Genomic DNA, 25312 nt, shown 5'->3' on the forward strand with positions numbered 1-25312 from the left:
CTTTCCTTCCCCTCGAGAAAGATGTGGGGCTTCACCTGCAGAACGCGGCCGGAGCGGGGCTCGATCACACGCAGTTTCTTGTCCTTGCACGTGGTGGTAAGCAGGCTGCCGTCAGTGTTGAAGGACATGCAGAGGATCACGTCCGAGTGGCAGTCTATCATCTTCACCGGTTCGCCCACGTCCAGGTTCCAGATGAGGACCTGGGAGGGCGGACACACAGGAGGCGGGCTCAGCCCTGCTGCTGCTGGCACGGGGTGGCTGTCCCCAGTCTGTCCCCATCTCCCCGATGGCCCCGGGAGAGACGCCCCACGCAGGGTTGGATGTGCTGGGATGCGGGATGGTGTCGGTGGGTTCTATATCAAAGGCTGATGTGTCCCTGTCACACAAATCCACAACTATCCTTGGGCAGATCCCAGCCCCGGCCTGGGCTCAGTTTCTGCTTCTAGCAAGAAGGGTGAGTGTTCCTGGCCAGGTTCCACTGGCTGGCGCACCTCTTTTGAGGGCATGCCTTGGGGTAGGGGCTGGGGCTCCATTCTCCCCACCAGCAGCTTTGGATGCTTCTTTTTCCTACTTGGAGGGCAGCAGCCACTTCTTGGTTAAGAAGTGGCCAGGTAGAGAGTGCGGGCACGGAGTGGGCATTCTTCTCCAATGTATCAGTGCCGGAGAAGGCAGTAAAGATGCCTCCAGCCTCTGTGAACCCCAGGAATGACGGGCGCACAGAAGATGCTCAGCTGTGTTGTTGAATGAACGAATGAATGGATGTGACAGTACTGGTTAACAGGCTCGGGAAAGTAACAGTGCTCCCTACAGGCCCCCCAGAGTGCCCTTCTCTCTCCCTCCACTTCCCCGCTGAGTCGGCTCTGGCCACAGTGCCCACCGGCTGCCCACCTTGTAGTCATAGCCGGCACTGAACAGGATGTTGTTGGTGGTAGGGTGCCACTCGACCAGCCCCACGCGCCGGCTGTGCCCGTGCAGCTCCAGAAGAGCCTCCGTCATGTTCCGCTTCAGCCCGCCCTCGGGGATCTCCCAGATCCGCACCTGCAGAGGGGAAGGAGGGCCTCGGCTGGCTGGGCAGGGCCAGGAGAAGCCCCTGCTGCCCTCTTCCTCAGACACCAGGCTTTCGGAGATCTGCCTAGTAAGGTATCTCCTGGCCAGGGAGGTGGGCAGAGCCCGACTGAGGCCTGGGGGGAGGTTGCAGGGTGTGGCTAGAGAGAAAAGAGACCATCTCTTCTGTGCCTTTGGGAGGGTTTTCTCCAAGAAGTCTCTGCAGACCTTGGCGACTGTTCTTACTGGCATATCGTTATTGTTATTGTCTAGCCAGGCCCAGAGGATCACACATGGAGCAGCTTTTAGCAAGTGCTGTATTCAAAGCCTATCTCTGCTTCCCTTCCACACCCTTCTAATAGTGCCTTCAGCCCCAGCGCCTCTGTCTGTACCACATGGCCTGTCCCTCACTCTGTTCCCCACCCGGGATGGACACCTGAGCAGAGGGAAACCCATCTGGGAGACTGGGAGGCCCAGAGTCTCTCCTAAAAGATGATGAACCGAGGGGCAGAGACCAATGAGATGCTGGAGCCTGAGCCGAAAGGATGCAGAGCCTGGATGCAGCTCTTATTAGTCTTATGGATGCTGATAAAGAAGCAAAGAAGAGAGAAGAGGGTGCAACTCATGGAGAGAAGCAGAGAGAAGCAATCATGTTGTCCCGGAGAGAGAGAAACTGAGCAATTTCTCTGCGATCTTTGAATAACCCCCTGATGATTTAAGTTAACGCTGGTAGGCTTCTGTTTCTCAAGCCAAGCATACCCTGCAAGTTTCAACTGTTTCATCTATAAATGGAGGGGGCGGGGAGAGTCTTTGCCTTGCCTTGCCTACTGGCAGAATAAAATAAGATACTGGTTGTAAAAGTCTGTAAACTATAAAGTGCTCCAAAGACCTATGGAATTATAGTTCTTGTTATAATTGTTATCATCATCATTAATGCTATTTCTTATGATCTAACTGGGTGGAGAAGAAAAAGCACATGTGACTATAGCTTAGGACGCCTTTAACACAAACGTTTTGAAAATCTGAACTCCACCCTTGCTAGTAAGGAGAAAAACAGGGAAGACAGCTTTGAGATACCATTTATAATCTTCTAACATAGCCAACTGAAAGAAAAAAAAAAACAGTGTTGACAAGATTATACTGGAACTTATAGATTCAGTTGGTGTTGGTAGTATTACAAATCAGAGTAACTGTTTTGGAAGCAATTCGGCAGTCTTTAGTAGGAACAATAGAGACATTTGTATTATATTCCTTGATCGAGTAATTTCACTCTTAAAATTCAAAATAAGCCCAAATCTCCATGCATGAAGATGTTCATTGCAATACAGAAAATTCAGAAATACTCCAAGTGACCAACATTAGGGAAACAATTTAATACGTCATAGCAATATGGAATATTAGCCATTTGATGATAATTCTGAAGGCTATGAATAAAGAGGAAAACATGTTAAAGAAAGCCAAAGGCAGTCCCGAAGACAGGGGAGCAAGGCTGGGAACCGGGGGTACCTCTAAGGGAATTCCCTTGTGGGTTTCCCTTCTTGGTGCTTTACCCTCAGACCGTAGAAATGAGTATGACCCACATGTATGTTCCCCCGAAGACCCAGCTCGGCACATGTAGACCACGGGAGGCTCCAGGTCCGGTCAAGGATTAGGGGTCACCCTTAGGAGCACCATTCTCAGTTTCAAAAACATACTTGAGAAAAAGTTTATAATTAGGGGACAGTTTGAGGTTTTCCTGTCCTCACTGAATCGTCTCCTGTGGTTGCTACAGCTCTCCAGGAAAGCCCAACACACATAAGCCTGCATGGTGGCAGGAGCCTGGGGGAGGGAGGTGATGGAAAGGGGGCCCAGCATGCCCTATGGTCTTTCCCCAACAGCCCTGTGCAAGGGCCTTCCGAGATGAGGTCTCGTCTGGAAATGGCAGGGAGGGTGGAGTGGGGACCAAGGTAGATGACTCAGTAGTCACCAATAAGACACACATTCTTCTTGTCCCCAAATGTTCCAGAGGAAGGTGACCCTTGAAGAGCAAAGACTAATGCTTGTGTTACACACACACACACACACACACACACACACACACACATCATACATACAATACCTCCCCCATCCTCCGCATTTCTTTCTTTTTTACCCAAAGGTATGCGATGATACATGTACTTCTGCAACTTGCTTTTCTCATGTAACAAGAGCTAGTGGGCATTTTTCCACACCACTACACATGGCTCTACCTTATCTTTTTTTTTTTTTTTTAATTTTTATTTATTTATTTATTTTTGACTGTGTTGGGTCTTCGTTTCTGTGCGAGGGCTTTGTCTAGTTGTGGCAAGTGGGGGCCACTCCTCATCGCGGTGCGCGTGCCTCTCACTATCGCGGCCTCTCCTGTTGCGGAGCACAGGCTCCAGACGCGCAGGCTCAGTAATTGTGGCTCACGGGCCCAGTTGCTCTGCGGCATGTGGGATCTTCCCAGACCAGGGCTCGAACCCGTGTCCCCTGCATTGGCAGGCAGATTCTCAACCACTGCGCCACCAGGGAAGCCCTACCTTATCTTTTTAAGTGGCCAGAGGGACAGCTGTTATGTGGCCATGCCGTGATGGATTTAATCAACTTCTGTTAATGGACACCTGGGCTCTGCCCACTTTTTTCACTGTTACAATTCATTCTATGATGATCAGGCCTGTCATACAAGTTTGTGCATGGCTGTGAGTATTCCTGTAGGACACATGCCTAGAAGTGTTTCACTTTTTTAGTTACTGTAAAATTGTCCTCAAAAGCTGTCCCAGGGACTTCCCTGGTGGCGCAGTGCTTAAGAATCCCCTTGCCAATGCAGGGGACACGGGTTCGAGCCCTGGTCCGGGAAGATCCCACATGCCACGGAGGAACTAAGCCCGTGTGCCACAACTACTGAGACCATGCGGCTAGAGTGCCTAGAGCCTGTGCTCTGCAACAAGAGAAGCCACCGCAATGAGAAGCCCGCGCACTGCAACGAAGAATAGCCCCTGCTCACCGCAACTAGAGAAAGCCTGCGCGCAGCAACAAAGACCCAACGCAGCCAAAAATAAAAAATTTAATTTAATTTAAAAAAAAACTTAAAAAAAAAAAAAAAGCTGTCCCAGTTTTTACCAGCAGAGTCTGAGAGTGTTTCTTTACCCATATCTCTAAAACTATACCTTCGAAAACAGGTTTTTGCCCATCAGATCAAAAATGCCATCTCCCTGTTGTTTGGATTTGCACGTCTTTGATTCTTAGAAATACCAGGCATCTTTTTCCCTGTTGATAGGCTACCCTTGTTTACACTTGAGCAGGAAGCTTGAGATGCTTTCAGAGTCAAGGCAGGCCAGCGTGGAGGCATTTGGGGGCAAAGGATCTTGTCTATGGCCAGACAAGTACATACACACGTGAACCCATGTCATTCAGTGTATAAGTGTTGATTAGGAAGGGGAGAAAATCTGGCCTTTGAGAAAAATCTTTGAAACCGAAAGTTGAGTCTCATTCATTCCACTCACACCTCTCATGAGTCAGGCCGTGGGATAATGAGCCAATGGGAGGGGCGCTGAGCTTGCCCCATGCCTGCTCTTGAGAGCACATGGCAGAGGACCTACAGGAGCACAGAGCTGGGGGCCCTGAATCCAGTCTTGGGGGTGATGGGGTGAGAGGGTCGGGAGGCACAGGGTTATTAGAAGAGGGGATGTGACCCACATTTGAAAAGACAGGCTGGGAATGTGGGGAAGGATGAGACAGAAAAATGACCCCGTGTGTGGGTTCAGGCACAGTGGGCGGAGAGACCACAAGAGGGTCAGCCCGGCTGGGGTGGGGCAGGCTGGCGGGTGGCAGAGGAGGCCAGAGGCCATGTGTGTCATCCCTGGTTATCGACGTCCCAAGGAATCCTGCTCGGGCTGAGGCTCAGAAGGAAGCCTTTTTCCAGAACAGCCTAATTCCCGAGGAGCCAGCTAACGGAGGCATCCCTGGATGGCATCATGTGCAGGGTAAGGTAGAGACACGGGGGAAGCTGTGAAGGGCGGGTCCACTCAGGCTCTAATCCCACTGACCAGCTGGATGACCTTGGACAAGCCAGTTAACCTCTCTGAGGTTCAGGCTCCTCATCCAGATGATGAATTGAGAGGTACGTACCTTTTAGAGGTGTGTGGGTTGAACTAAACTGAGCTTCAGGGTCCTTGTGAGTCTGAGGCTTTCTAGTCGTAGGAGCTGATTTGTTGGCGTGACAGCTCTGCCTAGGAACCGAGGGGCTAAGCCAAGCGGATGGAGAGGGCAGGCACTGTCTGTGACCAGGCTCAGCCCCCCGACTGGCGCCAAGTCCAGAGGAATGAAGGGCTGCGGGGGGAAGCCAAGAGCTGTTTTCACCAATAACTGCTAGAGTTGGGTCTCAAATGGAAAATGTCCCACAGAGAAGGAGAGAGGCGTCTTGCCTCATAACTCCATTTGATTCCAGCCACTTCTCTCCCTGGGCCCCAGTTTTCTCTTCTGCACACTGAGACAGTATTAATCTTCCAAACTTCTCTGCTTTTGACATCACTGAATGTTATCACCGGGGGGAAGAGACTAGCTCCGTTTGATCCACCACTACAGCTAACAGTTGGCAGCATGCACGACAGGAGCTCAGAGGAGGAGCTGGAGTTCACAGTGGGTCTAAGTAGCTGGAAAAGGAATTCCAGTCCCTAAATATTCAAGGGATTTGCTGGGAACAAAGAGTGGATGGGTGTGGGAGGAGCGCTACAGATCTGTTCAGAGGTTGCTCTCAGAGAGGTTACTTCAATTCAACAGGAAACCAAATAGAGTCTGCCAAACGGGATTTCTGGAAGGAAGGGGAGGGGAGAAGTGGCAAAAGCCCTTTCTCCAGCAAGCCAGCTGTGCCTGGGACTGTCCCTTTCATAGGTCCCTGGGTCAGAGCCCTGTTTAGTTAAATTCAGTTCCAATCAATCCAACGAAATATGCCTACCCCCTCCCTGGGTCACAGTGTTGGCCCCCGGGGGCCAGTCCTTGGTCTCAAGTAGCTCACAGTCTTGTGGGGTTGACAGCAGACACGTGCAGACAAGGCTAAGCCAAGGCGGCTGAAGGAGACAGTTTATAAAGCTGCAAAACCAAGTGTCCCTGTGCATGGGTGAGGGAGCAGCTGGGCCAAGAAAGTGAGAGCTTTGTGGCCTTACAAGCTCCATTCGAATCCAGGCTCTGACCTTATCGGCTGTGAGACTTCAGCCAACTTATTAGCCTCTCTGAACGTCAGTCTTCCCAACTGTAAGAATAATTACACCTACGTTATAGTTGTTATGAAGACTAAATATATACCCTACGAAGCAGATTACTAAGCACTCTTAGTAACACTTAACAATGCTTGCTTAATATTAAGGATTATATACAAGTTTTAGATAGGTCAGATTTTAGATGTGATTTCTATTTTTCATCTGTGTTTTGTGGCCCCCTGTGTAGTCAATGAATGTGGTATGAAGTCTGTCTCCATTTTATGGAATGCAAATACGTTTCCTCTTTAAAATTATTATGTGATTAGGCAGGTGTCTGGCTGGGTCTCTCTGCTTTCTGATACATTGAGGATTGTGGCTGCTATTGATTTAGGGCCAGGGCCTAGTGAGGGCCTACTCAGCCCCTCTGACAACACTGTTCTAAAGGAAAGAATGCTATGGTTAGGGGAATTGCTTGTTACACAGCTATAGCAAACAAACAGTACTTATTGTCTGTATCTGGGGTATAGGAGCTAAGAGAAGGAGTTGGAGTTCACAGTGGTCCTAAGTAGCTGGGAGAAGATATGGATTCCAACTCCTTAGTACTTACTTCAAAAACAACCCTGTTTGGAGTAGTGCGGGGAGGAACAGGCAAGTATAAGATATGGTTACTGCCCTCTGATGGCATCCAATTTAGCTGTACTACATTACACAGCCATTTGCCCTAGGATTTCCATCCAACAATCCACAGATACAAAGCCTGGGGCTGAGATCAGAGCAACTCTCATGTCTCTTCTGCAGCGAGAAGAAAGAAACCGTGAGGGTCTTGCCCAGAGGGTCTTGGAACTCCCACCTCCTCATTTCTTGCCAACTATTCTGTTTAGTACTAGAAACTGAGTTTATCGTCACTCACCTAAACAAGAGGTAGAACCTCAAAGTCTACCTTAATGTTGATATCTTCTGACCACTTAACTGTTTCCCAACATGGGAAACAAATCACTCCTAAGAGAGGGAGGTGAGAGAGGCCAGCTGAGGGCCCAGAAGGAAGCACGATTGAGCATCTACTGCCGAGAGTCTTGTGAGGTAGCTGCCAGCAGATTAAATGAAATGGTAAATGTGAGGCTGGACACATGAAAGGATATGTGCTACCTATTATTATTACTATTATTATTATTATTAATGACTATTCTTACACAGGTAAGGAAATGAGGCACAGAGAGGTTAGGAAACCTGCCCAGGTTGCACAGCCAGGAAGTGGGGAGCTGGGATTCAAACTCAGGATTTGAATCAGGCAAACTGCCCTGTTTCTCTCTTCTGAACCCCTGCCCCTGCCCTATCCCTTCCTTCTTCCCTGGATAGACTCTGACAACATGGAGAGGGCATGATCTGTCTTTCTGCTCATCTATTCCAAAAAAGAGGTGCCACTCCCTGGCCTCAAGAATCTAAAAATTACCCCATTTGGGGCACAGACAACCTTCAAGGCCTCCCACTGATGGTCAACTCCTCCATACAGGGGTGGGGTCTTTAAATTCACTGCCCTATCTCTAGGGTGAGGAACAGTGCCTGGAATATAATAGGCACCTAAGACATACTTGTTAAATGAACGAACCAACGGAAGAAGCTGAGAAGCCCAGAAACCTTCCGACCATTAGCAGATTCAGCAATGAGTCACGTGTAAGGAAGCAGGCTAGCCCTTGCTCTGGCTGGTGGCGAGCTAGATAGATGGCAGATCACCCCTTTAGTTCTGAATGGGGAGGCAGACCTGGTGGGGATTTCTTTCCTAGATTTTAAGGCTTAGCATTCAGCTTAGTCTTTTTTGGAAACCAGTGATGGAAGGCCTATTTGGGGCCTCAAGAAGCAAAGAGTGAGATACGGTGGAAAGAGCCTGTGTCTCCCTCTTCCAAGCCCCTGGCCAGCCCTCACCGGGGCAGGTTATCTGAACTCTTTGGTCCCCACATTAATGGTTATGGAGTTCTTAGTAGCCAAGAAACACTATATTCATTTTGTTCTCATAAGCCCAATAGGGTCCCCATTTTATAGCAGGACTGTTTCAAGATCACAGACACGGGAAGTGGTAGGGCCAGGATTTGAACCTAGGCCCATGGCCTCCTGAGCCGGGCTGCCTAATGACTGAGCCACACTTGCACACTGGTAGTGTCTCTGCAGCTGCCAAGTGCATTGGTAAGGCCTCTCGGGGCTGCTGTCCTTCCATCTCCGAAAGGAGTGTGTCGCTCCCTTTCACCTCAGAGAGGTACTGGTTCTCAAGCTCGTGTGTGCGTGTGCGTGTGTGTGTGTGTAGGAGCAGGGTGGTGGGTGGCTTCCGGCTGCTTCCAGCAGTGTTCACATCCTGCCCCAGCCCACTCCCAGGTTCTTCGGGGAGGAGCATCGCCTCTCCTGGGGGGTGAGGGCAGCTGCTGGATGGAGAAGCAGAGGAATACAAGGGAAAGGAAAGATGCTGAGCCTGGGAGAGGGGCCTGCCTCCCTCCTCCTCCTCCCTCTGGGATCACTCTCTCCTCTCCTTGAGATGTCAGAAACCTCTCTCTGTGGCTGCCTGAGAAGGGCTGGGAGCACGAGGCTTGGAAACCCATAGCGCCCTTCCCTGCCGCCTGCCAGCCGCCCTCCCTAGCTGCGGCAGAAGCTATAAAAAGCACAGCCCTTCAACAATAGGTGACATCACCCAGCGGCGGAAAGAACTGGATTCTGCCAGATGCCAGGGAGAGTTACAGCCTCCATCTCTCCCTCAGGATGGGAGCCCCTTGGGAAAGGGCTTGGGTACGTCCCGTTGGCTCCCTGGAAGGATGGGGTTAGACTCCTGAGGACCTCCTCACGCTATCGGGGAGGGGAGGCTGGGGGGAGGGGAGGCTGATCCTGAGGGACATGGGGGATGGACATCACTGGAGATTTTTCAAGGAATGGGGATATGGGAAAGGAGCTGGGAGGGGGTGGAGTCTGGCTAGATCCCTTCAGTGTCCTCTGAATGTTGTGACACAAGTAGAGGGCGGGGGAGGGGTGGCAGTGGGTGTGCAGGGCCTGCCGGGAGACGTGGGCCTGGCGTGCTGCGAACGGCATCTCTCTGGGCCCCTTCGATCTGATTCCCTCCCTAGCCCTGGTGTGTATCACAGTGCCTGGCACATAGTAGGTGTGCTGACTGACCTCTTAACCTCGGTCCTGGGTGTCATGTCTGATGCACAGTAAGTTGACCATGTGGTCTGGAGAGGCTCAAGGGAGGCCTGCCCATGGAGGGGGCTTTGGCAGAGGCGGGAAGGTCAGTCAGAGTGGTCCTGGCAGCGCTGACTGGCCTCCTCCCCCCACCTTGGGCGCTGCTGGTCCTCTGCCTTTACAGCCCCCCTCCCAGGACCTGGGTGAGGATGCCTGGCTCCGTGTGCTCCTGGTGCCCCACAAGGGCTCTGCACAGAGAGCACGCTGAGATCGAAACACTGAGCGTTGGACGGATCTGAACTGTCAGCCCTTCCAGACTCTGAGCCTCAGTTTCCTCACTTAAAACTAGGTCTGTGGGTAGGTGCTCAGGGTGCTGGCTGGGAGTTAGGAGACCTGGGTTCCAGCCCTGTCTGGGATGTGACTCCCTGTGTGACCCTGGGCAGGGGCTTCCCCTGGGCCCTCAGTGTGCCCTTCTCCAGGAGGGGCATGGTTCCAGCCTCGGGGTGTCGGGGGGTGCTGACTCCAATGCCAAGATCCTTGGCCCTGAGGCTGGGGAGGGATGGAGACCTGAGGGGCAAAGCGAGGGCTGTGAGCGGCTGCTTCTGGGCAGCTGGACTGGCAGCCAGAGCAAGAGCTTAGCTCCTCGCTGATCTGTGACGTTATCCCCTTCTCTCTGGATCAGTGGCTCCGGGCCAGCCTCTCTCTCCCTGTGCCCCTAAGCCCGGTCTCCTTTCTCTTTACACCCTGACATGTACCCAAGCCATACCCTTCTCTTGGGCGCTCCCCTTCTCTCTGCTGAGCCACATTCCAGCATTTGCCCAGCTTGCCTGGGCTCCACTTCCTCCACAAAGCCCCTGTGACCACCCCCCAGCCCCTTCCCTGACCCCCAGAGCGTGCAGTGTCTCCACGCTGCATACGTGGTGTCCTGGCTCATGTTCGGATGGCTTGAGAAGCACAAGTCTCACTTCAAAGTTCAGCTGCTCACCCTGGTGTCCCAAGCCTTCTCTCTCTGCTCCCAACCTCCCTTTGCAGCCGCCTCTCCTGCCCACTCCCCTCCCTGGTCACCACCCCAGGACCCCAGCCACACTAGATGACCCTGTCTTCCAAGCACACCATATGAACTCTGCTATGGTCTGAATGTTTGTCTTGCCCCCAAATTCGTATGTTGAAATCCAAACCCCCAAAGCTGATGGTATTAGGAGGTGGGGCCTTTGGGGGTGGGCGATAGGTCATGAGGGTGGGGCCCTCATGAATGGGATTAGTGACCTTATAAAAGAGACCCCACAGAGCTCCACCCCTTCCACTATATGAGGACACAATGAGAAGAGAGCCCTTACCTGATCATGGTGTACACTGATCTCAGACTTCCAGCCTCCAGAACCACGAGCAATACATTTCTGTTGTTTAAAAGCCACTCAGTCTGTGGTACTTTGTTATAGCAGCCCAAGTGGACTAACACATACTCCCTCCAGGCCTTTGCCTATGTCCTTTTCCTGGGCCTTCTAGAACATTTTCTCTGCTGTCAAATTCCTGCTTCTCCAGGGTCTATTCAGCCCTCTAACCCCTCTACCCTGCCTGTACCTCAGCCAAAAGTAATCCCTCTGTCCTCCCTGTGCACATAGCCCTGTTTGACCTTCCGTGGATGCAACGACTTCACTCTGCATCCTGAGACCAGCAGGCATAGTGCTAGGCACAGACCTCCTCGCATCCTCATAGCAACTGCCTAAGGGACGTACCAGTATTATTGCTATTAAAAACAGGAGCAACACTGAGGCTCAGAGAGGGTACATAACATGCCCTTGGTCACCCAGCTAGTAAATGGTGAAGCTGAGATTCAATCCCAGGTCCAGCAGAGTCCACAGTCAAGCTGTCATTGAAGCCCAGCATCCTAGGCAGGCACACTGTGGTCCAGTGTGTGTGAAGCTGAAGAGAGCCGCTTGGCTCGTGCAGTCAGGGCTGGGCCCTATGCTTTTCTTGAGCACACAGCATGGGCGTCTGGTTTATTAGCTGGGGTCCTGGAGCACGTGGCGCCTGACTCAGGTGAAATAAGGTGCTGAGCTAGAACCCGGCAGGGCCATCAGGGCCAGTGACCCCTCCCACCCTCGCCCTGATTCAGGAAGTTCAGACCTGAGGTGGAGACAGGACAGCCAGCAACTCTGACAGCTCAGCCTAACCTGTCCCCCCACACCCAGATGGACACTGCCCTTCTCCTTCCCAGCTGGCTCCCCGGTTCAATACGAGACACCGCGAGGGGCCTGAGGCTTCTAACACGGACTCTGTGGATTCGTGTCATCACAAGACTTCATAGATCAGGAAGAGCGTGGGCTCTGGGGCCAGCAGTCCTCCTCTACTCTCTAGTTCTGTGACCTGACCCCAGCCCTCGGCTTGGGGTGGCAATGCCTGTCACACAGGGTGGCAATGAGGGCTAATGGCGTATAGAGTGTCCAGCCCAGAGTGGCTGGAAAAGTCAGTGTAAGGCAGCCCTGAGTTTCAGGGGTGTTTGCTCTTCAATGACTAGTGACAGTGGCTCAACACTTCAGCACAGGCAGGGACAGAGCGGTCTGTGGTCGCTGACACTCCTTGGACTCCCTGCACCCAGAAGAGAACAATGGACAGCACCTCCAAGTGCCCTCTCTCCCACTGAGCCCAGTCCTAACCTACACTGACCACTGAGCTCTCCAGCCCCCACCAACTCCAGCTGCCTCCTTCTCAGCCCAGGAAGCAACCAGTGTCCTCGTTGCCCTCTGGGTTTCCTCACCTGTCCTGGGCTCCATCACCTTGTGCTCATCCTCTGGCCTGTCGGTTCTCTGACCCCTGGTCACTGTCTCCGTCTCGTTGAAGAAAGTAGCCAAACCTGATGGATCGTGCCCATCACAAGTTCTTGCCCTCCCTGCACACATGGGCCCTGCCCTTGATGCTGCTGCTCTCAGGAATCCTCTTGGGTTGACTCAGGGCTTTGACCTTCAGGAGTTGGTCAAGCCCACTCTCTTAGCCCCTCCCCACCACTCCCTTTTATTAGGTACTGTGCCAGCTGACCTCCTCCATACCCCCTTATTTATTAACCAATGGAGACTATTTACTGTGAATCTCATTCATTAGTTGGGCTATATTCATTCTCTCATGCATTCATTTATCTTTCCATTCTATCCATCTATCCATTCACCTTCATCCAGTCATCCATTCATCCAATCATCCTTCCTCCTTCCATTCAACTATCTATCCATTATCCATCCATTCAGTCTTCTGTCCATCAATGTAGTCATCCATCCAAAAATCCATTCATCTAGTCACTCATCTAGCCATCTGTCCATCCGTCCGTCCATCCATCCATCCATCCATCCATCCATCCATCCATCCAGGTATCCATTCCATCGAATACCTACTATGTATTTACCACATACTAGGCTCTGTGTTGGATGCTTGGGATTCAGAGCCAAAAAGGCCATGGCCTCTACTCTCAGGAGCTCTCAGGCTGGTCTGGAAAGACAGGAGACATGAGCTCCAAAGTTCCTTCTAGTTCCAATATCCTGGGAGTCTACGACCTGCACCCAGGCTATGCCAGTGGGCACTAGAGAGATGCTTGTGGCCTGATCTTCCTTCACCCGGCAACACCAGGGGCTGGAGCGGCCCCTTCTCCCCAGCTCAGCTGAGGCTCTGAAATCCCCTCTTGCTTCCAGGCTGGGGTGTTGACATTGTTTAAGGGCAACTGAGGAAAGGCATGGGGCCCCTTTCCAGAAACACGGAGCCTGCTGCCAACACCTGACTCTACCTCCACGTATGAAAGTCAGCAGAGCCTGGGGAAAGGGTGGCCAGACAGCGGCTTCACATTTTACTCTCCCTGGATTCTTCAACTCCCCTCTCCAAACTCTCTGCCGCCTTTCTTCCCTCTATCTCATCCTTCCCACCGGTTCCCTCTTCCCTTTCCCTCCATCTCCTCTCTGTTCCCTCCTCTTCATTTCCCTTCTCCTATTTCTTCTCTCTCCCCATTAAGTGGTGGAACACATGGTGTTCAAAACCTGGGCCACCATTCTGGGTCCTTGGATAAGTCATGACAATTCTCAGCCCAGTGTCCTTCCCTAAAACCGTGGCTCACAGAGGACAAAACTAGATGGTACACTTGCCCAGCCTGCAAGAACAGGGCCTCTTTTCCTCATGGTTCATCCATTTCTTCCCTTTTCCCCCTTCCTCCTTGTCCATATTCCTCTTTCTATCCTTCTCCTTTTGAGACTACAGATGAGTGCCAAATCACACCCTTAATCTGTTTTTTTCTGATTCTCACCTACAAAGTCAACACCTCCAAATGAAATCATGCTAAAGGAACAAATAGTCCATGGATTCGCTCCCTCTGTCCTCTTCCTAACTCCCCATCCTGGGGCTAGCTGGAGGGATGACCAAGAGAACAGAAGAAGGGCAAAGAAGGGAGAAGGAGGGATTTTAGGGAGGAAGGCCTCCAGGAAGAAGCAGGGAGGTGCCCCCGTGCACCCACCCTCCCCAGGGAGCACCCCTCCTGCTCACCGACGTGTCCTCCGAGCACGAGGCAATGATGTTGTCGATGAAGGGGTTCCACTTGATGTCCAGCACGTTGCCCTGGTGACCACAGACCTTGGGGTAGTTGGGTTCAATCCTGCCCGTCTGCAGAGGAGAGAGAGAGAGAGAGAGAGGGAGAAAAGGGCATTAGTTTGATGGCCCTGGGGTGACTTGAAAGAAGAGCCTTTATCCTGGGCTTCTACACTGGACCAGAAGGTCCTTGAGGGCCCCCGAATGTCTTCGGGTCCCTGCATCCGGCTGAGCCCTATTGCTCTGTGGCTGCAATCTCCCAACACCGTATGGTGGTGGGGAGGGTCGCACAGCAGGGTGGTGGGTGGGGCTGTGCGTGCCCACACGACACCTGTGTGCAACGTAGAGAAAGGTGCCCCTTCCTCAAGCAAAAATGTTTAAAGTTAAGGGGTAACTATCCACCTGAACGACCCAAGCCTGGTGGGCAGCAGCCCTGGCAGTTACTGGGCCATGTGCCTGTACTCCCCGCTGCCTCTCAGCGGGGTGACACAGCCAGGTTTGGATCAAGAGGAGGCTCTTTCCTGCTGCTCCGGGAATGAGCGGAGAGGCCTGAACCTCGGGGTCCACCCATGCGCTCTCATATGTTACCCTGCCTGGGATGTGAGCGGTGCCATTCCCGGATGCGGCGTGCTTGTTCAGTGTGCGCCTTAAAACACCTGCACCCAGCGCCCTGTGGCTGAAAGCACAGTCTTTGGAGCCACACAGGCCTGTGTCTGAATCACAGCTCTGCCACTTTCTAGCTCGGTGGCCTTTGGAAAGTCGATAAGCCTCGGTTTCCTCATTTCTTTTTCTTTCTCTCTTTCTTTTCTTTTTTTAAGGCTTCAGCAACTTTATTTTCAGACACATGGATATAAAATCAGCTGGAAAGCTTGAGAGTGCAGCTGTCATGAGAGAGGTTCCTCATTAGTATTGTGAAGATTAAATGAGCTAATGTGCTTAGCAAAGTACTTCGTGTGGAGGTTGTCATCATAGTGAATGCTCAATATACGATACTAGTTATTATCATACAGGTTAGACGACGCTTCCTCCAGGAAGTCTCCCCTGATCCCTCAATGGATTAAGAACTCCTCTGCGAGCTCAGGGCATTCTGTGCTTCCCTCTATTATAGGCACCATCACACAGAATGGCAGTCTGTTTCTATCTGTCTATGAGCAACTGAGGACAGGCTTCCTTGTCTCTGAATCTCCAGCTCCTTACAAGCCTGGCACACAGTGGGTGCTCAGTACATGACTTGAAAGACATCCTGCAGGGGGGATGAAGTCCACAAAAGATGGAACAAAGGGTGTGGGGGTGAGGGGTAGTCCCATGCTTAGTTGTCTATAAAGGCAGCAGGGAAGAGAGGGGAAATTGCAGGCAGAGGCTGTGTCCCCATTCCCAGGTCTTTTTAATATTAGCTTTTTGGGGTGTGGAGGAAATAGGGAGGGTTTTTCCAGTCACTGCCCATCTGCTAACAGTGGTTAGGTGGTCAGAGGCACCTTAGGCAGGTCAAACCTCACCGTCCTTTAGGTTCCTCAACTGAGTAAGGAGGAAGACAACCAGTTTTTGCCAAGCCCCTGCTACACGTGCCTTATATCACTACTTCACCAGTGTGATGGGCAAGAGTTCTTTCAGAGTGTGCATTCTGCCATAACCTCTTCCCCAGCCACTTCTTGCCTGCATGTCTATCAGCTCATCTCCAGATTATCTGATTTTTTGTGACACCACAATGGCAAGGTGCGTAGAGAAAAAAAAAAAAAACCTAGAGAAAATGGCAGTGGTATGGAGGGTGAGGAATGAGGCAGAGAAAGAGAGAGGGAAAAGGCCTTGGAGATTGTACTCAGAAGAACTTCACTGACACTGTACGCTGGCGGAAATCAGAGAATGGAGGAAAAGGATTGGGGGTGTATTGCTCAGTTAAGAATGGGATCCCCTTTGACATTCCGTGAGGGATGCAGTTTGAATTGGAATATCTTTTTCAATGACTTTTAGGCTGTTGGACTATGTTTCTTTAACTGAGACTCTGAGCAGAGACCGAGCCACATGTGGCCCTGGGATTTATTAGGGTTACACAGTAGCTTCTTTAACTCTCACAAAACCCTGGGAATTAGGCATGAGGAAATTAAGGCCCAGAAAGGTTAAGCCACTTGCCCAAGGTTACCCAGCTGAAAGCAAAGCTAGGATTCCCACACAGGTATGACCCTCAAAGCTGAGCTGAATCCCACTGCTTATTGCTAGCCAGCTCCCCTCCCTCCAGCTCTGACGTCCACAGGCAGACAGGCCCTGCATTGTCTGCTTCCACAGCTCACTAGCTCTCTGACAGAGCCTCCTCTCCTTATATCTGGTCCCAAAGGCTGCCCTGAGTGGTCCCTGAGTCAAGCTGTCTGCATTAAGCTTTTGGCAACCAGGCAGATCTGAATCAGTCAATAGGTGGCCATCAGCTGTCAGCAGCTTCTGGTCAGCAGCCTGCAGGTGATGTCCTGGAGGGACAGGTGAAGCCACATCACTGGAATGTATTCAGAATGGGGAGAGGTCAGGGCCCTGCATCAGGAAGGGAATTCGTAGCGGATGATCCCGACGTAATGTATCCTTCCAGGCGGACCTCTGTGAATGCCTTCCCCAAAGGGGTGGGTAATGATGATTTTCATGACTGAATCATACTGTTGCTCATGTGCATGGTGACCCCCAGAGTTGTGCAGTGCACAACCTGCTCTGCTATATGCAGCGCCCTCAAGGGGAGGGACCTCCTTTCAACCTGGCAGCTTTGATTTTCCCATTTTATATAGTAGAGTTCACATAAAAAAAGTTTTCTTTTCGCCGTGCCGTGCAGCTTTGCGGGATCTTCGTTTCCTGACCAGGGATTGAACCTGGGCCCATGGCAATGAAAGCGCTGAGTCCTAACAACTGGACTGCCAAGAAATTCCCAAAATTTTGTTTGAAAGACAAGTTTCATTGCTAAGAAGAAAAGTATGAAAGCCACAGTTTTATAGAGAAATCGTGCAACTTTTAAAATGCAATTATTAACTCCAGGAAAAGAGCTGTATCAGAAAGCTAATACAATCATAGTGATAATGACTTGTGTACAATGCTTACATCATGGTAATAATGTAAATCCTGAATATTTATTTAAACACGAGTTGTGCTATAATATACTGGGAAGGCAGAGGTAGGAAAATTGTGTGTGTGTACAGTTAAGAGGGGAGACAGAGGGGCTTCCCTGGTGGCGCAGTGGTTGAGAGTCTGTCTGCCAATGCAGGGGACACGGGTTCGAGCCCTGGTCTGGGAGGATCCCACATGCCGCGGAGCAACTAGGCCCGTGAGCCACAACTACTGAGCCTGCGCATCTGGAGCCTGTGCTCTGCAACAAGAGAGGCCACGATGACGAGAGGCCCGCGCACCGCGATGAAGAGTGGCCCCTGCTTGCCGCAACTAGAGGAAGCCCTTGCACAGAAACGAAGACCCAACACAGCCATAAATAAATAAATAAATAAATAAATAAATAAATAAACCCAAAGTTTAAAAAAAAAAAGAGGGGAGACAGAGCTGGTAGAGAGCCAGATCCCCATCTTCCATAATAGGAAGTCAATAGACAATGTCTAAGATTTAAAAAACCAGACATAGCCGTGAAAGCATGTAATTAAGAAATACGAGGAGAAGTACAAAAAGAAACAGCTCAAAACATTGGAAGCAGCTACCTTTAGGGAGTGGGAAACGAGGGGTGTAGCAAAGTAGGATAGGGATCGAGGGTACAGGCCCTGGTACCAGGGCTGGTAAATGTTTAACAACCGGTTTTCCAGGAAAAAAAGGACCATGGTTTGGAACATTTGCCAATTTCAATGGCAAATGCCCACTATGCCTGACTTCAAGCTACCCAGGTGATATCACCAAAAGTAGAGTTAAAAGAGACTCACAGTAGCACACCAGATAGTAGTAAAATAGTAAGGAATAAGTTTTTAACATTAGTACCTCTGTTTTTAACATCATTCATTTAATTGAAAGTTGCATAATTTAATTTTTAATAATGGTCGTGTTTAAAAACTGGCTTGCAAAACTCCTAAACAGTTAACAGTAAGCTCTCATGAGCTGGTATAAGCCAACCCCAGCACCTCCCTTGTAGTGCTATAGGCCTTGCAGTACTATTAGACTTCAAGAACTCTGCACAATTATTACTCTGATAGACATAAAAATTAAAGAACAAACCAATAAAGTGCATGTATAGGTGTTTTAAAGGAAGCTTGTTCTGAAATTTTCTTTTTCTGAATTTAAATAAATGTGAACAATCCTCTCCCCAGACCCTCCAAATGCCTCTGTTTTCTGTTCTACTTTCTGGATAGGCGTATGACTAGAGACCAAACCTGAATCTGGTTGTTAACTGCTACCCAATACTGCCTTCTCATACTTGGGCTCACGCCAACACTAATAGCTATTATTAATATATTAATACAATCAAATATATATTGATTTACAGATATCATCAAATTTAATCCTCATAACAACCCCACCTTACATCTGAGAAAACAGATGTGTAAAGAGCTTCTCAGGAGCGAAGTCAAGGTTTTGCACTGTTTTTTTTTTAATAAATTTATTTATTTATTTATTTATTTTTGGCTGTGTTGGGTCTTCGTTTCTGTGCGAGGGCTTTCTCCAGTTGCGGCGAGTGGGGGCCACTCTTCATCGCGGTGTGCGGGCCTCTCACTATCGCGGCCTCTCTTGTTGCAGAGCACAGGCTCCAGACGCGCAGGCTCAGTAGTTGTGGCTCACGGGCCCAGTTGCTCCGCGGCATGTGGGATCTTCTCAGACCAGGGCTCGAACCCGTGTCCCCTGCATTGGCAGGCAGATTCTCAACCACTGCGCCACCAGGGAAGCCCTTTTGCACTGTTTTATAACTTTAGAATCACTGTTGAGATGGTGAGCTCACAGAATTGTCCCAGTGGGAGGCTTCTCAGGGGTCCTGGTGTCTAACCTGCCATCTGGTGCTTGAACCTCAAAGAGAGCTTGAGTCTCAACAGAGCTGGGGCAGAGACCTTGCTGCATGGGGTGGGGTCGGGATGCCCGTTACACAGCATCTGTAGTCATTAGGGAGATCTTCATGCTGTTAGGATGGGCCTTATCCTGGAGGCCTCACAGGACAAATCCAATCCCCCTTCGCTGGGACAGACTTTCAATGTCAAATGTTGGATGGCAGCTGTTATGTACCCCGAGTCTTCTCAAGGAGGAGCCCAGTGCTGGGGATCAGGGTGCATGTCAAACACAGCTGAGCTGCCAAAGACAGAGTTGAGGGGTGCTGGGACACGGCCTCTCAACAGGGTGCAGGGGAGTGCGAAGCATGGCAACTTTCCCACAGATCCATTTGACAGGGTCTCAAAGACTTTTAAAAGGTTCATAGCCTTTGACCAATAACTCCACTTTGGGAATTTATCTCGGAGAAGTCAACAGGGAAGCATACTAAGACACTCAGTGCCGTGTTATTTATAATAGGGATCAATAATAAATGCTCAACAATGGGGCATTGCCAAAACGAATTATAGGACACCAACATAATGGAATATTATGAGGTAATTTAAATCATATTTTCAAAAAATATTTAATGACATGGGAATTGCTCAAGCTCTAATGGTAAGTGAAATAGAATCAAGTTATATATGCAAAATGATCCTTAGCTATTAAAAGAAAAATATATCTAAAGTTAATAGTGGCAGGACTTCCCTGGTGGCGCAGTGGTTGAGACTCCGTGCTCCCAATGCAGGGGGCCCAGATTTGATTCCTAGTGAGGGAACTGGGTCCCACATGCATGTTGCAACTGGGAGTTCGCATGCCACAACTGGGGAGCCTGCCTGCCACAACTAAGACCTGGTGCAACCAAATAAAAAAAAAAATTAATTAAAAAAAAAATTTAAGAGTGGCAATCTCTGGCTAGTTGGATATAAGTGGTTTCTAATTCTTCCCCAATGAACATTTACAATTTCTATTAAAGATATAGATGTTATTTAAAACACACACATACACACTCACCATAGTTTTTTGTTTTGTTTTTGCTTTTGGTACCCCAGGTGGGAGGTGATCACCACAGTTTTGATTGAAAACTATTCCTCTCCGGTTTTGGTCAAACAGGTCTTAAATGAGATGCAGACTGGGGTCGACCAGATTTATGTTCCAGAAGCTTCTGTGGAACACAGATGTATCTGCTTGTATAGGCTTCTTTACTCCCTTATTACAATGCAGATAGTTTAGGGGAAAATAAGATCCTTGCAACTGAATAAAATTATATAACTAATTGAAAATAGGTTTCAGAGTGCGTGTGTGTGGCGTGTGTGTGGGCAGGGCAGGCCAGGCCCTGCCTTGGCGGGTTGGTAGGCATGGCTCACCCAGCAGGCTGCCAGGGGAACGGCGTGTGCCCTGGGCCTCAGTCCAGGCTTTATCTGAACCCAGTGAACTGACTGAGAATGAGATATTTTCAAAACAACCTGCACTGCAGCTTCAGCTTCCTAGAACTTCCCATGGCTGCAAAGATGAATTCTGTAAACAGAAGCAAAATGTTTTCTTACCTGGGGAATCAGCTTAGTGAGGCAGAAAGAACAGACTGAGCAAGAGGTAGGGTTTCTAGGCCCAGTCCCAATTCACCTCACCAGCTGAATGACCATGAACATGGCCCTTGGCCTCTCTGGGCTTCCCAGATTCCTCGACCCTGGGCTAATGCCCTCTCTGCTTCTTCGTGGCTGCCCTTTTTACTGTATGAAGCCAGGCACACCTGCAACTGGAGGGCCTTGCTTCTGGCATACCAGGACAGAAGTTAGGGATGCACATCAAGTCATGGGATGGAAATACTAATGATAACAAAAAAGACGAGGGTGATAAAGGACCGTTTGACAAGTGCTTCAAAAGTGACTTGTCCTCAGCAATTTGTATACATCATTGTATTTAAGTCTGAAACAAAGTTTTATTAAATCCAACAAGGACCTACTGTATAGCACAAGGAACTCTGCTCAATATTCTGTAATAACCTAAATGGGAAAAGAATTTGAAAAAGAATAGATACGTGTATATGTATAACTGAATCACTTTGCTGTCACTTCAACAGTGTTAATCAACTACGCTCCAACATAAAATAGAAATTTAAAAAAAGCTTTAGTAAATCCTTACAACCCTCCTGTAACAATCCATTTTATGGATGAGAAAACCAAGCTCTGGGCCATGATTTGCCAAAGGTGATGCAGCTGGGCCGGGAGGAGTTGCAGTTTGCACTGGCTCTTGTCTGGCTATGCTGCCCTCCTATTTCAGAATGTAGGTGAGAGACTTGATAAATTAGGGGGAAAAGTCATACATCAGAAGTAGGGCCTCAGAATTTCTCATAAGGTCCTCAGAAGGGGCTGGCAGGCAACTCAGTTGTGAAGATCCTTATACTTGCTCTTGAAGACCCTCACTTTCCCCACTCCGTCTCCCCCCTCCCCCTAGTGGTTCTCAAACTTTGCTTTTGTTTTAGGATCACCTGGGAAGTTTTAAAAACCCCAGTGCCCGGATGGGTACCCCATATCAATTTAATCACAGTGCCTGGGAGTGGGCAGCTGGGCATCAGTATTTTGTTTTAAAGATTTCCAAGTGATTCCATTGGGCAGTGAAGTTTGGGAACCACTACCCTAAAGGCTCCATATTCTGCGGGGGCCTCAGGGAAGCACCTGCACTCATTCATTCTAGGACAGGGGCGGATACTGTCAGTGTTACTCGATGTAGGTGCAGGGGGTGGGGTGAGAAATCAAATACCAGTATTGCGTGTTTAACGCAGGTCCAGATAAAGCGAATAGGAAGATAAACGGTCACGTCAGGTGCTGTACAATTTAAAGGAAGCCCCAGGGCAATGGACAACCCTGACACAGGAGATGGGTGAGCTAACGGTGGAACCCCAAGCTTCCGCGTGACAGATGTTTGGGGATCCCCACCCGTCTGCCTCCGTCATCACACTCCCTCCTCCACGTGCTGCCCCACGCATCCGAGACCATCCAGGTAGGCTGCCTGCTGTCTTCTCTCCTCTGGATGGAAGTTGACATTAAATGAGAGCGGTATTATAAAATGGGCACTGTAGTCCTTCTCTCCAAAGCTCTGGGCAAAGTCAGGGCCCCTGTGTCCAAGCCTCCGGCGTGTGAAGGAGGTCTCACCCTCCAGCTCACAGCCCTTGACACTTCACAAAGCGCTTACACATGCATTATCTAATTATTACTGCCCAGGGAAGGGGTGACTCGAGGAAACTTGAGTTTCCGGTCACCCCACGTCGCAGTGACACTAGAACGAGTTTTTGCAGCTTCAGAACTCTGAGTGCCACTGTGGCCTTCTCAGCAGGGGTGAGAGGGGTGTTTCATGTTCCTAAACACTGGGTGCCCTTCGTCCAAGGTGTGGGTTGCTGTCACCCCAGGGTGTGCCCAATCTGCCAGCGACGGTCCCCAACACAGCTGCACACACAGGCACGCACGCTCACACATTTATACACCGCCCCCCTCCATACAAGCTTCTCTCCACGCCACTTCTGCCCAGGCCTCTGACTGCACTCCCTCCCTCCCTCCCTCCCAATCAGAACTTACTGGGCTCATGTCCCACACTTTAGCGCCCTGCTGTCTTCAGCCCGTTAATCTGAAATAATGTATATAATAAACGGGAGCCTTCTAAGGAGGACACTGGGGGGGCGGGTAATGGGTCAGTTCATTTCTCCTTGTGGGTCATCTATGTGCATGTTCACAGGAGCCTTTAGAGAAAGCCATTTGGCCCAGAAGTGGACTCTCCTGGGTTTTCAGACTCCTGGGCAGTCCTCTAGGAGATCTATTTTGGGTAGAGGGCTTTATCCATGCTTGAGCTCCCAGGACTGTCTTGCAGGATTTCTGAAGTGGGTCCACCGATTTGTCCCCTTGCCTCTAGTGTCTGCCCTCTGCAGTTCTCTCCAATCCATCTTACGTACTGTTGCCTAATTCTTCTAGAGTACAGCTCTGCTGCAATAACTATTCCACTCTGAAATTTTCAATGGCTCCCTACTATCTTGACTTTAAAAGCCAAACTCCTTATGAGACATCAGAGCTACTGCGCTCGCAGCCTGACCCCGCTTTGACATAACAGCCCACCCCACTGCACGACACACACATGACTATACACACACCCTAACCTCCAACGCTCCCGCCGCCTAGATGACCTTTGGTTCCTGGTTCATCCCTGCCACCAGGCTGTGAGCACCACGAAGACAGTGACCTTGGCCCAGGCATCTTCAGAACATCCTTCAGTGCCAGCTCATAGCAAGAACTCAAGCTGGGTGAATGACTGTCACCCTGTTTCCTACCTCTGGGTCTCCACTCACGCTGTTCCCTGAGACCAGACTCCCTTCCCTTCTTGTGCACGTCCATTCTCGTCACCCAGAAAATATCACCCAGGGACCAGACACATCTCTCCACCTTCCTCATGCCGGGAGATAATTCTGGATCCTGCTCTTCTGACCTTGAGAAATTCTAGATCTGGGGCTGAGCTGCGGGGTAGGTTCACAGTCAAATGGCAGCATGTGCAACAAAGGTTGTGATGCTCTAAAGTCAGTCACCCCGTCAGACAGAAGTTCACGGCGAGACCGCAGGAAGCCTCCCAACTTCATGACTTCCTGTTTTGATTTTTCCCCCCAGTCTTTTATCTTTGTGTTTTTCAAGCTGGAAAGGGTTTGCTGGTTTTTCCAGTCGAAATCCCTAGTGTGTATGTGCGTGTGTGCGTGCGTATGTACTGGGGGAGAGTGTGGGAGCGGGTCCCCGGGGGCGGGGGAGTTTGTTTGGGGAAGAGATGGAAGGAATTCTGTTTCTCCTGGTATCTGAGCACTTGGAGATGAACTCTGTTTTCCCAGGCTCCAGGAAGAAGAGGTGATGGGGCCACCTTTGTCCTTGGTCCTGGGCAGTGTCCTGTTGCAGACCCCAGCAGAAGAGATAAGAGACTCCTTGAGGCTGGGATAGGAAGAAGTTGAGTAACAGTGGATGCATGAGTGAGTGAGTGAGTGAGTGAGTGAGTGTGTGTGTGTGTGTGTTTGTGTGTGTGTGTGTTGGGGAGAGGCCTTCCTGGGACCTCAGAGCTCATGCTGGCCCCTGTGGTTTCCTGATTATTGGCCCCTTCTATTAAAACTCTGTGCTAGGGCTTCCCTGGTGGCGCAGTGGTTGAGAATCTGCCTGCCAATGCAGGGGACACGGGTTCGAGCCCTGGTCTGGGAAGATCCCACATGCCGCGGAGCAACTGGGCCCGTGAGCCACAACTACTGAGCCTGAGCGTCTGGAGCCTCTGCTCCGCAACAAGAGAGGCCGCGATAGTGAGAGGCCCGCACACCGCGATGAAGAGTGGCCCCCACTCGCCGCAACTGGAGAAAGCCCTCACACAGAAACGAAGACCCAACACAGCCAAAAATTAAAAAACAAAAAACAAAAAACAAAAAAACTCTGTGCTAAAACACACGAAGAAAATAAGAAAATTCCAAACTCTGTGTGCCTGATGAATCTGCATGGGGGGTGGTTTTTGATGGGGTGTCCTGGGGGTGTGGATTTCTAGCCCTGGCTGCTTACAGTCTCCTGGGGAGACAGACAAAGAGCTGGACAAAGTGCAGGGTGGGCTGTGCTCTGGTGGGGGAAATGCCAGAGCACAGGAGAGGGGCAAGTACTTGAGGGTCTGAAATCCAGAAAGCCTTCCCAGAGGAGGTGTGGAAGGCCCAAAGGATTGATAGCACACAGCCAGGGACGGCGTGGGGGATGCTTAGGACCCAGAAGGACCAGCCCCTGCAAAGGCTGAGGAATATTTGGGAAAGCCAAATAAGTAGAGAGAAAGGCCACAGAGAAAGGCCCAGATCAGAGGGTTCAGGAACTTGCTGGTCTCATGAAGGAGTCTGGACTCTACCCCATGGGCCTAAGTATAATGGGGCTGGTGACCACAGAGAGAAGGAGAGTCCCTCACAACCAAGTCACCCCATCATGTCCCAGTGTCCCACAGTGGGGAAGGAGGGGAGTGAGCCAAAATCCATAGCTGTTGGAAATGTGAAAGAATTGGCAAAAAATACATAACAGCATCTATGCAAATTGTGAGGGAAGCCAAAGTTTTTTTTTGTTTTACAATGGGTAGAAAAGCAAATTTCTGGCTGTGGCAGAGAAGCAAAAGCGAAAGAGGGCTCGCACCATCTCCAGGCTGTCAACACCAGCCCTGCCCTTCTCCCCTGCCACAGAGTCAAGAGGATAAAAATCCCTCTTTCCATTTGCCATCTGGCCCAGGGAAAAGGAGAGAAAGGTGGACCCTCCCGCCTGAAGCCCTTCCTGCAACCTCCTCACATACTTACTTCTCCTGCAGAATGAAAGGAAACTCACTTGGGTCCATTATTTTCGGCCAGCCACCTGGGGTTC

At 50.3% G+C, this 25312-nt stretch overlaps 1 protein-coding gene across 5 annotated transcripts in view; it reads right to left on the reverse strand.

Annotated features, from left to right (window-relative positions):
* CORO2B (coronin 2B) overlaps window positions 1-25312 on the reverse strand; it is a 141173-nt gene that overhangs the window by 13615 nt on the left and 102246 nt on the right. For all 5 annotated transcript variants that reach the window (XM_057543721.1, XM_028162721.2, XM_007197804.2 and 2 more), the window contains 3 exons: window positions 13911-14027; window positions 889-1038; window positions 36-200 (listed from right to left, as the gene is read on the reverse strand). In XM_057543721.1, coding sequence (XP_057399704.1) covers window positions 36-200; window positions 889-1038; window positions 13911-14027 — 432 coding nt within the window. The remainder of the gene's footprint in view (window positions 1-35; window positions 201-888; window positions 1039-13910; window positions 14028-25312) is intronic.

The sequence above is a fragment of the Balaenoptera acutorostrata genome, chromosome 3, assembly GCF_949987535.1.
Source record: "Balaenoptera acutorostrata chromosome 3, mBalAcu1.1, whole genome shotgun sequence".
Taxonomy (NCBI): Eukaryota; Metazoa; Chordata; class Mammalia; order Artiodactyla; family Balaenopteridae; genus Balaenoptera; species Balaenoptera acutorostrata.